At 45.0% G+C, this 11,679-nt stretch overlaps 1 protein-coding gene across 1 annotated transcript; it reads left to right on the forward strand.

The window, feature by feature from the left end:
• The first annotated feature begins 9,678 nt into the window (after positions 1-9,678).
• Positions 9,679-10,562, forward strand: LOC119319272. The gene is made up of 2 exons (XM_037593762.1): positions 9,679-9,917; positions 10,042-10,562. Exons 1-2 carry the CDS (start codon positions 9,799-9,801, stop codon positions 10,250-10,252), a joined length of 330 nt encoding a protein of 109 aa, XP_037449659.1. The 5' UTR covers positions 9,679-9,798; the 3' UTR covers positions 10,253-10,562.
• Positions 10,563-11,679: the final 1,117 nt, after the last annotated feature.

Below are 11,679 nucleotides of genomic sequence, written 5' to 3' on the forward strand. Positions count from 1 at the left end.
ATTCATGCTCTGTCCTCTACAGCATTCACTTATAACTATGTCTTCATGCTTGAATCCCTCTTGATCTAAGTGAATGTGATCGGACCCTAACCCACTCTGTGCTTCTATCTCAAACTCTATCTATCCAAATCATATGCATTCTATTGAAACCTGTCGATTGTCTTCTCTGAATCCTTGTCAGCAGAAGACAAAGTGGCAAGAGTTTAAAACTGTTTTAAATGCCACATCTTGGTTTCCTGAATACCGGAGAAGCGGCAATGACCATCCGACAATCTAGGCGTGCGTGGGAACATGGATCAACTCCCAATGAGTTGCATGCAAGCCACGTGTCCTTCAGATGTGAACCACCAGGGGCACCTGCATAATTACGCTGTGCTGTCCCTTTCCATATAAATACACAACTCACCGCGGTCATTATCTCTTCTTCCACCTCGTCACCTCGCACAAACTCTAGCGCCTCCGCTAGCTCGCGTCGATGCCGGAGACGAAGTGCTTAGCTGCCGCGACTTCTTCGACGCCGTCCTCACGCCGGCCGCGGACCTCGTCTTCTCCGCCACTGCCATAGGTGTCTTCCGCCGCCAAGTTAGGGCACGGAAGATTGAACTGCTCGGCCTCTCTATCTTCGACCTCGTCTAGCAGTTCGTAAGTGGTAAATAAAACCTACCTTTTTACTGCCTTTTTGATCTGTCAAATCCATCCACTTCAACCAAAAGTGGTTTCTCAACTTCCAAATCTGGATTTGCCCTTGTCTGCATCTCATATCATGCCAAGTATATTCACTTATGCTTCATAAATAGTTAGATTCCTCACTTGTACGTATTCATGGATTCGTACAAATCTGGAACCGACTCTCTTCAAATAAGTGAATGTCTTCGCACTATGAGGTCAATGTCTTCAAACTGATTTATCTTCAAAAACTTCTATGAATGCATATGACCTCTTCCCCTTCCCTCGCACCTTAATGCTGTCACAGGTACATGTCCATGGGAGAAACCCTTGGTTCTCATAGTCTGCATTCATTTGCAGAGTTTTTGCAGTGTCACATTAACTCTCCTGAAGCTAGTTCCTATTTGACCAGCAAAAGGAAGCCATTCACAGTTCTGAAGCCCTTCAGTATGAATCTCATGGCAACTGAAAAATCTGTCAGGAAGGGCGGCAGGCAACGCCGTGGGGATACAGCTAAGGATTTACCTCCTGATCTATTTGAAATGTACAAGACAGACCCAGAGGAAACCTACAGCGAGCGCAAGACCCGAATCCAATGGATTCGAAGATATTGGGCTGAGGAATGGTACAAATACAGATTTGTGTCTGTTGAATATGCTGAAAAGAATGCCATCAAGGGCCCCTGGGGAGATATTCTATACAGAAATCTGCAGCCGAAGTCCAAGTATGAAAGCCATTTCTCAAGGCTTCTACCCTTGCATGAGGGCCACAGCCAGAGAATGCTGACCCATCATCACTATTATGGTGTCATGACGACAATCTCTTCAAGCGCAATTATCAATTTGCCAAGGAGTCTGCTGTCAAGAACAAGAAGGATCTGGGACTCGACTTCAACCCTGGTCCATCTGCTCCAAGGGCTAATGGCACCCGTGATGCCAATCCGAATGTCATCGGCCCCTTCTACAACCTCGATGGCCTTCTCACTCACATAGTTGTACAGGGGGCACTGTGGAGCACTCAGCTGATGATGCAGATTCTGACGAAGTGCCAGCTCCACCAAAGCCGCAGAACAAGAAGAAGAAGACAAAGGCTACAAAGCCCTCTGTCCCACCAAAATTTTCGCGTGTGAAACCATTAGAAACTGCACCTCCTGAACCCAGTGTGCAATCTGAAGATCTTTCTTGTGTCTCCAAGAAGACGGAGAAGCCCAAGAAGAAACCCATGAAGATTTTTGGACATGAACTGACTCCCGCTGTCATTCTCAGGAACGAGGAAAACACCATTGATCTGCCAAGTGACGAAGACTTTGGTGATGAAGCCCTTGAGATACTAATCAAGAGCAAGCAAGAGGCGGAGATCTTCAACGATCTGCCCCTCTTTGATGTGGACATACAAAACAATTTCATTGATGAATGGTTTGACAACCGGAGCGTCAGCATTGATGATCTTCAGCTTCCTGTGGACATCAGCGTCACCTTCCATGGAGCCATTGCAAATGAAGTGGCCCTGGCTTAGAAAATCGTTGAGTTGAAAAACAAGATTGATTATGAAAAGGCGCAGTTCAAGAAGAACATGGCAAAGCTCAGCATGGCTGATGTTCAAACCTTCAAGAAGATGTTGCATGAGCTCAAGAAACAGTTTCACAAGAAACGTGAAGAAGCTAAAGGCTCAAGAGAGCGGATGAAATACTTCGTAGAGAAATGTGTTCAAGCACATATTGAGGCTGAGAAACGCAAGGCTCTTGGGCGCCCTGGCATTGACCCCAAGATGGCTGCCAAACAAAAGAATAAGCCAGCTGCGGTCCGAATTGAAGCACCAAGGTAGGAAGAACCTCGTATTGTCTTCCCTGCCAGCATGACAGGCTCGAAGCCTAAGGTCCCCTCAGCAGCTTCAGAACTGAAGAAAACTAGGGCAGCTGAAGCTGATGCTAGGAAGTGTAAGCACAAGAATGCATCTGATGATACACCATCAAAGAAGAAATTGAAGAAGTCTTCAAAGAAAGAGCGTGCTGCGGCCTCTGAGCCCCTTGTGGTTGAGCCCATTTCTGTTGCCTGTCTAGCCTCCACCAACCAAGAACGTCAACTTGTGATCCACAAGCCTGCTTCCACAGGGGCTCCTGAAGATGAAGAAGTTCCAGCTGTGTTGACCCCATCACAGCTGAAGAAATTGGTCATGAAGACAATGTTGAAGATGATGAAGTCCGTCCTCAACTCGAGCATCAATTGGTATCATCACCTGTTCTTACAAGCATCAAACTCATCAGCATTGGTCATCCTTTGACGCCAATTGCTCAAGATGATTCGTGGGCAGATCGCCCTCAAGAGGACACCCCCATTCATCAAGACACACCCAGAACTCCAACACCTCAAGTCACCACTCCGGTGCTTGAAGATGATAGCTACATGGTTCAGACCACTCCGTCTCCACAAGCGTCGCCCGCTTTCTGCAGGATTCACAAAGGCCCCAGGCCACAGGTCACCATGTCGAGCATTTCAGAAGGGGAAGTGCAACACAACTCAGTAGCATGTCAAGTGTTTCTTGAAGCCACCCCAACTGTGAATTACTTCGAGTCTAAAGCAAAAACTGTTGAAGACATCCCGGCTGCATCAGCCGATGACAATCAAGAAACAAGAGAAGAAGAAGAAAGAGTTGCTACACCCCCTCCTATTGAACCAGTCATTCTCGGGGAGAATGAGTGTGTGCCCGACCCTCCTGCCATTGAACAAACGAAGGTTGAAACTACTGAGGCGGCCATAAACACCGATGCTGAAGCCAATGACATTGTCATGGCTGAAGACCATGTGGCACCTGACAACAATGTGGCACCTGAAGATAATATGGAATCTGAAGCCAATGTGCTGCCTAAAGCTCAAGTTCAACCTGAAGCCACTATTTCATCTCCAAGGCCTCACAAAATTGAACAGGCCTTTGATCATGGACAGCTGGTCACTATGAAATGGCCCGTCATGGTGCCTCCCACTGCTCCCGGATCTCAATATGACTATCATGTGGAGCAGAGGCCACAAGTTCAGAAGCCAAAGCCTAGGCTACCAAGGCTTCCAGGAGTTGCAACCTCCCCAGGATCGTTCAACGTGAACAGCTTCAGGGCACACAATACCTTCTTTGAGAGTGCCAAGAATCCATACTCGAAGCCCAAGATCTCTTCTGATCGCTTCTGGAGCTATCAACAGCGCAAATACTACTCATGCATCCTATACAATCAAGAGTGAATCTTTCAACACATGCGTCTTGATTGTGAGGCCATTGCTGGGCTGCACTCTCTGGAAGAAGCCCTTGCTTGCGTCAAGGAGGTTGGTCTTCTATAGTTCGTCACTGACAAGGAGCACTGGAATGAAGAGCTCTTGCTGCAGTTCTATGCCACTCTTCACATTCGTGGCTACAACAGGGATCTGAAGACATGGATCCTTGAGTGGATGTCAGGCGATGTGCACCATGAAGCCAAAGCTCAAGACATTATTGAGCTTACTTCCCTACCCACTCCAGGTGACTTGTATGAGCCTGGTTGTCATCTTCACCATAATGAACTACAGAGTATCTTTCAGCGGCCTGAACCAAATATGAGTCAGATGCTCAGCATGATGAAGCCATTGCCTAACGATGCTGAATATCCCAAGGAATTCTTTGTCAAGGACCTCGAGTACTTGCCCCGCACTCACATCCTAAGGCGTACTCTATGGCCGATCAAGGGATACACTTCTGAAGCCAAACTTGAAGGAGCCACGAAGATTTTGGTGTTTTACATCATCAATGGCATCAGATTCAACACCCAGAATTTCTTCACCAGACAACTTGCTGCATTTGGGATTGATCTGTTTGGCCTAAAGTTTTATACTCCATGGGTGATGCGCTTGATCAAGCTTCACTCTACTGTTGACTATCAGCCCTCAGCGCGCAACCATCTTGTCTTTCTGCCTGAGGTTGATCTGTTCGTCGAAGCCATCTATCCAGAGCCTGCCAAGGAGCCACTATATCTTCACAATGTTGATCATCAAAGCTTCATGCAGCCCATAGAAGGGATTCATGTTCCAAATGCTGCTACCCTTGCTTATCCTCTAGCTGGTAATATACGTGTGCCTCACCGTGCCAACACCAAAGCCACTGACAGCACAATAGCTCAAAGGCCTCAGAAGCATTCTCGTGTTCTCAATGACCGAGAGCTTCTTGTGACCTTACATCAGAAGCAGGACAAGCATCATGACTGGCTAAAGCATCAGATGCAGAGTATCTTGGTGGACGTCAATCACATCAGAAACTTGGCCACCAAGAACTCATTCGTTGCCCATGAAGCCTGTCGAAGTGTGATAGCATTGCTTAAGAGGGATGATAGACTACTCATATCAATAAGGAATTTCTACTTTTTCTGGAAGCCCATTCGGAAAGAACTCCAAAGTTAAGCATGCTCAGCTTGGAGTAGTTTCAGGATGGGTGAACGATCGGGAAGTTGCTCCTGGGTGCGCACGAGTGAGGACAAAGTGCGCAGAAAACACTAGTATTGATCTGTGGGGCCAGTCTAGATCCCGCTAGGAGTAACGACCATCGGCGGGTGTGTCCGAGGCGTTACAAGTTGGTATCAGAGCTGACCCTCGCGATTACATGGATGTTTGCGGACAGGTGCGTGGTCATGTTGTTCATGACGTTTGTGACCTGTCGTGGCACACGGCATGGCACATGTACCGGACTGGATGCACAGACGTATGTGCCTAGAAGGAATGTTCCTATGGCCCGATGAGGACGTTGGTTCCTCTGAGTGGGGGTGTATGTGATAGCCTGGCTTAAGAGGGATGATAGACTACTCATATCAATAAGGAATTTCTTCTTTTCTGGAAGCCCATTCGGAAAGAACTCCAAAGTTAAGTGTGCTCAGCTTGGAGTAGTTTCAGGATGGGTGACCGATCGGGAAGTTGCTCCCGGGTGCACACGAGTGAGGACAAAGTGCGCAGAAAAGACTAGTATTGATCTGTGGGGCCAGTCTAGATCCCGCTAGGAGTAACGACCACCGGCGGGTGTGTCTGGGGCGTTACACGAAGGTCTTGGAAGAGTCTCACACTCCTATGCCTTGAAGAAGGTCTTCGCGAGATGGCTTCGCAGAAGGTTTCAAATTTGACTCCAAGCCTCCACAGAATGCAAGCTGGCGTCGGTCTCCTTCCATATAAGACTCTGAGTATTCATCTGCGGCTGCAACTGTTGTTGCGAGAGTCGTCGATGAAGAAGACGATGCCACTTCACCAACCATGGCTTCACTGCATCTCGACACTGCACCAGGCCCTTCTGCACCATCGAACTCCAATGTTGACCCTGCACCTTCATCTACTCCTGATGGGAACAAGTAGATACTCTATGTCTTCAAACCTTTTTGGCCATTACTGACAAAAGGGGGAGAAGCATATGAGTTGATAGTCTTCAAACGAGTCCTTATGGGTGGTTGCACTATTTTTGCCAAGTGTTTACAACTCTTGTCCCTTGATACATTTGGTTCTTTGGGTTGTAACACTTAAACTCGATGGTCGTCTCCTACTTTTTCTGCTACTATGTGATGCGATGATAAATTCCGCATGAAGTCATTCCGCAGACGCCCATTTTTCATTATGCATGTCATTATCTTCGTTATACCTTTATATGCATGATAAATTGCCTTCATAAGTTGAAAAGGATCTCCACAAAGTAAAACCTGCCATGTGCTTTGCATTCAAAAGAAAACTACTTATATGCACATCTTCAGGGGGAGCCTCTTTCTACTTATGAAGACAATGCCATAATTCTCTACTTTCATATACTTTTATCCCCGTTGAAAACTTCAACTAGTTTGTCATCAATCACCAAAAAGGGGGAGATTGTAAGTGCATCTAGTGCCACCCCTAGTTGGTTTTGAAGTATTGACGACAAACCTGGTTGAGGGACTAATGTGTTTGTGAGAATTGCAGGATAACACAGGTAGGAGTCCTTCATTGATTCGGTTTACCTGCCAGAAATGACCCCTAAAAATGTGTGAAGATATTGAAGACAATGGTGGTCTATGAAGAGATTCACATTGAAGACTATGATATGAGAAGACATCGTATGAAGACTATGGAATATGAAGACATAGTTGTTTCGTAGTTTCCTTTTCTTCTTTGTTGAGTCATAGGAACCACCGTACTGTTAAGTGGGGTCCAAGTGAACAAAGTCAGAGTGACTGAAGTGATGCTCAACCAAATCCTATGTCTTCGAGCGAAGACAATGAGAGCAAATCTTATCCAAAGCTAGATGAGTCAGCTTTACTTGTAGCCCAAGTCAAGTTGTCGCGTGTGTTTGAAATCTGACCGTTGGACACGTGTCAGTTCCTTAGTGACCCAGGGTCATTTCAAACAAATCAGGCCGGGTTGCCTCCTGGCTATAAATATCCCACCCCTACACCATAAATTAGTGGCTGCTCAGAGTTAGTGCACGACTTTTGTCGTTTGAGAGCAACCCACCTCCGAAGCATTTGAGAGAGATCCTTGCAAGGACAAATCCCAAAACACCCTAAGCCAAAGAGTGTTAGGCATCACTGAAGTCTTTCTGTCTGCGTGACCTGAAGACTTGTTACACTTGAGGACTGTGAATCCTCTAGCCGGTTAGGCGTCGCGTTCTGAGCGTCCAAGAGTCATTGTGGATCGCTGGTGAACGAAGTCTATGAAGGTTTGGAAGTCTACCTTGAAGACTTACCAGAGTGATTGGGCGAGGACTGCGTGTACTTCGCTCAAGGGGAATAAGGTGAAGACGCGGTCTTCTGAGTTGAATCCCAGCCTCCCTAACCACACGTACAGTTGTCACAGCAACTGAAACTGGTGTATCAAATCCTTGTCTTCATCAAGCTACTGGTTCTATCCTTCACTTTTCTTTACTTTACAGGCTGTCTTCGTGAAGTCATTGCATGCCTGTATGATCTGATTGACTTCACTAAGTGAAGACTCTTTACTGTCTGGCTTCATACCATCTTCCATCCTGATCCATACTACCTAGCTGCTGATAGTCTTCGTGTTTTCACTTTATTGCTTAGTTGACTATGGCTTGTCTAGTGTAGTCTTCTTTCCGCTGCATATCAATAGGTTCATTTCTATCGTTTGTCTTCAAAGTCCCCCGTGTTTTGAAGACTTCCATAAAAATCTCCTACTCACTCCTTCTCTAGTCAATAACTAGCACTTTCACCAAGTCCGGCTACGCTCTAACATCTTGATTTGGTAGTATTTAGATAGTGACATAGCTCTGATTTAGAGAGTGGGGGTGGCAAATAAGTCAAACAATGCCCTTGTTTTTTGGGCAATCTGGACCACTAGAAATGACTTCATTTTGAAGCACATTCCTCCAAACCAATATACTCCACACATCCCTCCGGAGTACTTGTCAATTTTTTTAAGGAGGAGCTCAAATATATCATGTGTAGGGTCAAGAGAAAGGTGTACAACAACTTTGAAGCCTGGAAGAGCTTTTATATGATTTCTCTATACTCCCTTCGGTCCTTTTTACTCCGCGTATTAGATTTATGCCAGGTCAAACTTTGTAAAAAGTATCAACATCTACAATATTAATTTGGCAGTGCCCTAAGAACTTCAAAGAATGCCCCAAGATAGAGAACTTCAAAAGTTTGCACCAATAATCTGTTAGACCAATCTAAAGAGGGCGGTAGGCTACACAAAACAAGATATCAACCCTGACAATCTTTAGATGCTTGCCTCTTAAACCGACATGTCATTTTCCTAGTTAGCCATTTCCAAAAAAAATGTCGTGCTCAATCGTTTGCACCAATAGTCTCTTTCTTCCAAACTATAGAGCACATAAGTATAGATGCATTCAACATTTCATAATTTTTATCATTGCTCCCATCATTCTCAAAAGAATGGTGTAAGCTTAAAAGGGCGCAAGAGACTACCTCACCCCGTCGCCCCTCTTCGTGCTTTGAGATTTCTCGTGCTTTAGTGATTTCTAATATGGTGTATGGTTCCTGAGTGTTTTCCCTCCTTAGTCTACGCCAAATGAACGATGACGTGCATATAGGAAGCGAAAAACGCCTACGTTTCCCTCATTAATCTAAACCCGATGAATGATACGCGCACATATGAAACAAAAAAGCATGTGTTTTCCTCCTTAATCTACACCATATGAAAGTGCAGTGAATTATGTATTTGGAAAGAAACTTCCATGTTTTTCCTCCTTAATTTGAGAACTAATTATCTTTTAGAGTTGTATGTTAAGAAATTATCATTGAGTGCGGCGAATCTGCACCCGGGCTCAGCTGCACCCCCGCTCACGGGAAAAATCAAAACAAATACAAAAAAAATTCAAAAAATTCCCAAAAAAAATTGTGTGATAGATAATTAGATGCGTGAGGTTCGCTGAAAAATTCAACTCGTTTGGACATTTGAGCAAGTCTGTGCAAAAAAGACAAAATCGGGGTATGTAAAAAAGTTTACTGTTCACGAACTGTTTTGACCCGATTTGTCTTTTTTGCCGAGACCTACTCAGATATCCAAATGAATTGAAATTTTGAGCGGATCTCACGCATCAAATTATCTACCACACAAAAAAAATGGATTTTTTGAATTTTTCTAATATTTGTTTTGAATTTTTTGCTGACCGGGAGCAGCTGAGCCCGGGCTCCAGGATGAATTATCGATTATCATTGCCTTTTTGAATGGAATCGTAAAATAAGCAAAAGTTATGGATCAAACAATATTATCGTGGGCATACATCGTGAGGATGATTTGACTATCTTGTGGGGCATACTATAAGGGAAATTCATAGTCAAATTTAAGCACGGATTAAATTTTAGGAAAAGGAGACCAGTTTGCTTATTTTCATAAAGTAGAAAAGGCACTATGCGTCGATATATCACGACATATCGTCAACAGAATCAGCTGTCCCAATATCTACACATGCTGGAGGGAAATAATAAAAAAATCACCCACGCCTCACCACTAACGACGAGAAGAGAAAGAGATTCCTCCCCTCCGCTGTACTAATACAGGGAAGCTCCCGGTCATGCTTGCCTTTGGAGCCTTGCCCTTTCCCCTAGACTAGACTCCCCAGCCCCAGAGGCCTCAACACCTACCAGACTAACATCTCCTTCCTCCCCCTCCGTCTCCTGAGGTGCTCATGGCCTCGAGCTCAAACCCGGTCAGCATGGACATGGACCCGCCCGTCCTCTCCATCGCCGTCGAGCACGGCCCGCCGGAGTCGCGCCTGGTTCAGCTCGGCGTCAGGTCCTGGCCCAAGTGAGTACCGACCGATCACCGGCGCCAGCTATTTCTTGATTCTTCGTTCCATCATTTCCATGGGGGGGCGGGCGTCTAAGTGGGCTTGTGCAGCGGTTAAATCCTGTTTGCCGTGCTCGTGCAGGTGGGGCTGCCCGACGGGGAAGTTCCCGGTGAAGTTCGACGCGAGGCAGACGTGCTACCTGGTGAAGGGCAAGGTGCGGGCGCACATCAAGGGGTCGTCCGAGTGCGTGGAGTTCGGCGCCGGCGACCTCGTCGTCTTCCCCAAGGGGCTCAGCTGCACCTGGGACGTCGTCGCCGCCGTCGACAAGTACTACAAGTTCGATTCGTCCTGACTTCGCCGGTGACTGTTCGCGGTGACTAATTCGCCTCCTGATTTAGATTGGTGACTGTGTTAGCCTCATTCTCTAGCTAATTTGCTAGACATAATATCCGTCTCTATTGGCTTCGTCGTGTGTAGTAGTAGTAGGGAAAAAAATCGGTGTGAGTGAGGTGAGGTGAGGGGCATCTAGCCCTCCTGTGTAGTAGTAGGTTCCTAGTTATTCAGTTGCCCCCCAAAACCGGTCAATGCAGTGGCCGTTCAAAGTATTCTTATTTATTGCCCAGAGTGCAGTGCAAATCCGTTTTGAATGCCTTCTTTGACCAGCCAGCATCAGTGGACTGCATTGTCTATGGCCACCTTCCTTTTCTTCTTTATGAGCAGGATTACAGGGCCAGGGGTGCGTGTGTGGGGGGCTATTGACCACCCACAGCACTTTAAGAGTGTGATAAAGCATGGCTGAGAGATGAGAATTGGCTTGTGTTTTATTTATAAAGCGGGGCGAGAGCGTGTTTGAGAGATGAGAATTGATCGACTTCTAGTATTTATGATCTTATCTCGCATACAAACACACATTCTCTCTCTCTTGCGAAATCAGCATATCCTACTCAGCTACAATTAATGCTACTTTCTTCATTGTTTCTAACATCCTAGAGCCCCCTGACCTAAAATGTGGGGGGTACCACAATTTAAAAATGTGAAAATTTACACTACAGATAGTAAGATTTGATGTAAACATCATTATAGTCTTAATAAAAAGTCTTAAAATAGCATGAGCTTGTTAACTATCTAGTGTTAAGTATATAAGAAAAAATATTTTACAATTTTGGCAGCGCCACCCTAGATCCGCCTCCAGCTAGAAGCCTAGAACCCCTGCCCTCAAAACAAACAAAAGAATGACCGTCCGCTGATAGATACAAATTTACCGAAAATGGCTAATGAAAGTTGCTATCTATAGATTGCCATCATAGAGACCGTACAATAAAACTTCTCTACTTTTAAGTAATGTTGACTCATAATATACATAATAGTATTTAATTAGTCATGTGAAATATTACATGGTTTCGTGAAGAAAAATATTTTTATTTATAATTTATATATCTTACTTTTTTGTGGAGGATATATTTTACTTATATGAAAAGCAACAAGGGAAGATATGTGTAAGAGTTGGCGGATATTCAAAACGGCTTGCTGGAGGATATGCTTCCACATGTGAAAAATAGTTCTACAAATGTAAAAAAGTCCATAATTCTGTTCAGATGTATTTGTTCGTGACTCTTTGGATGTATGTAAATTTTTAATGAAAAAAACACAAGAATTGTGACATGTGCTAAAACAAATCAAATTAGTGCTTCAAAAGTTGCTTTTTACACCACAGGATTTTCTTTTCATTTTGGCCAAGATAAAAACATATGACATATTTTTGCGGAATCTAACAGGAAG

This window comes from Triticum dicoccoides, chromosome 6A (genome assembly GCF_002162155.2).
Source record: "Triticum dicoccoides isolate Atlit2015 ecotype Zavitan chromosome 6A, WEW_v2.0, whole genome shotgun sequence".
Classification (NCBI taxonomy): domain Eukaryota; kingdom Viridiplantae; phylum Streptophyta; class Magnoliopsida; order Poales; family Poaceae; genus Triticum; species Triticum dicoccoides.

Excerpts from the sequence above, each read along its gene's own strand:
- LOC119319272 (XM_037593762.1), top strand. The coding sequence starts at position 9,799 with ATGGCCTCGAGCTCAAACCCGGTCAGCATGGACATGGACCCGCCCGTC. Across the intron at positions 9,918-10,041 it reads GGCGTCAGGTCCTGGCCCAA|GTGGGGCTGCCCGACGGGGA; the intron begins GTGAGTACCGAC and ends GTGCTCGTGCAG.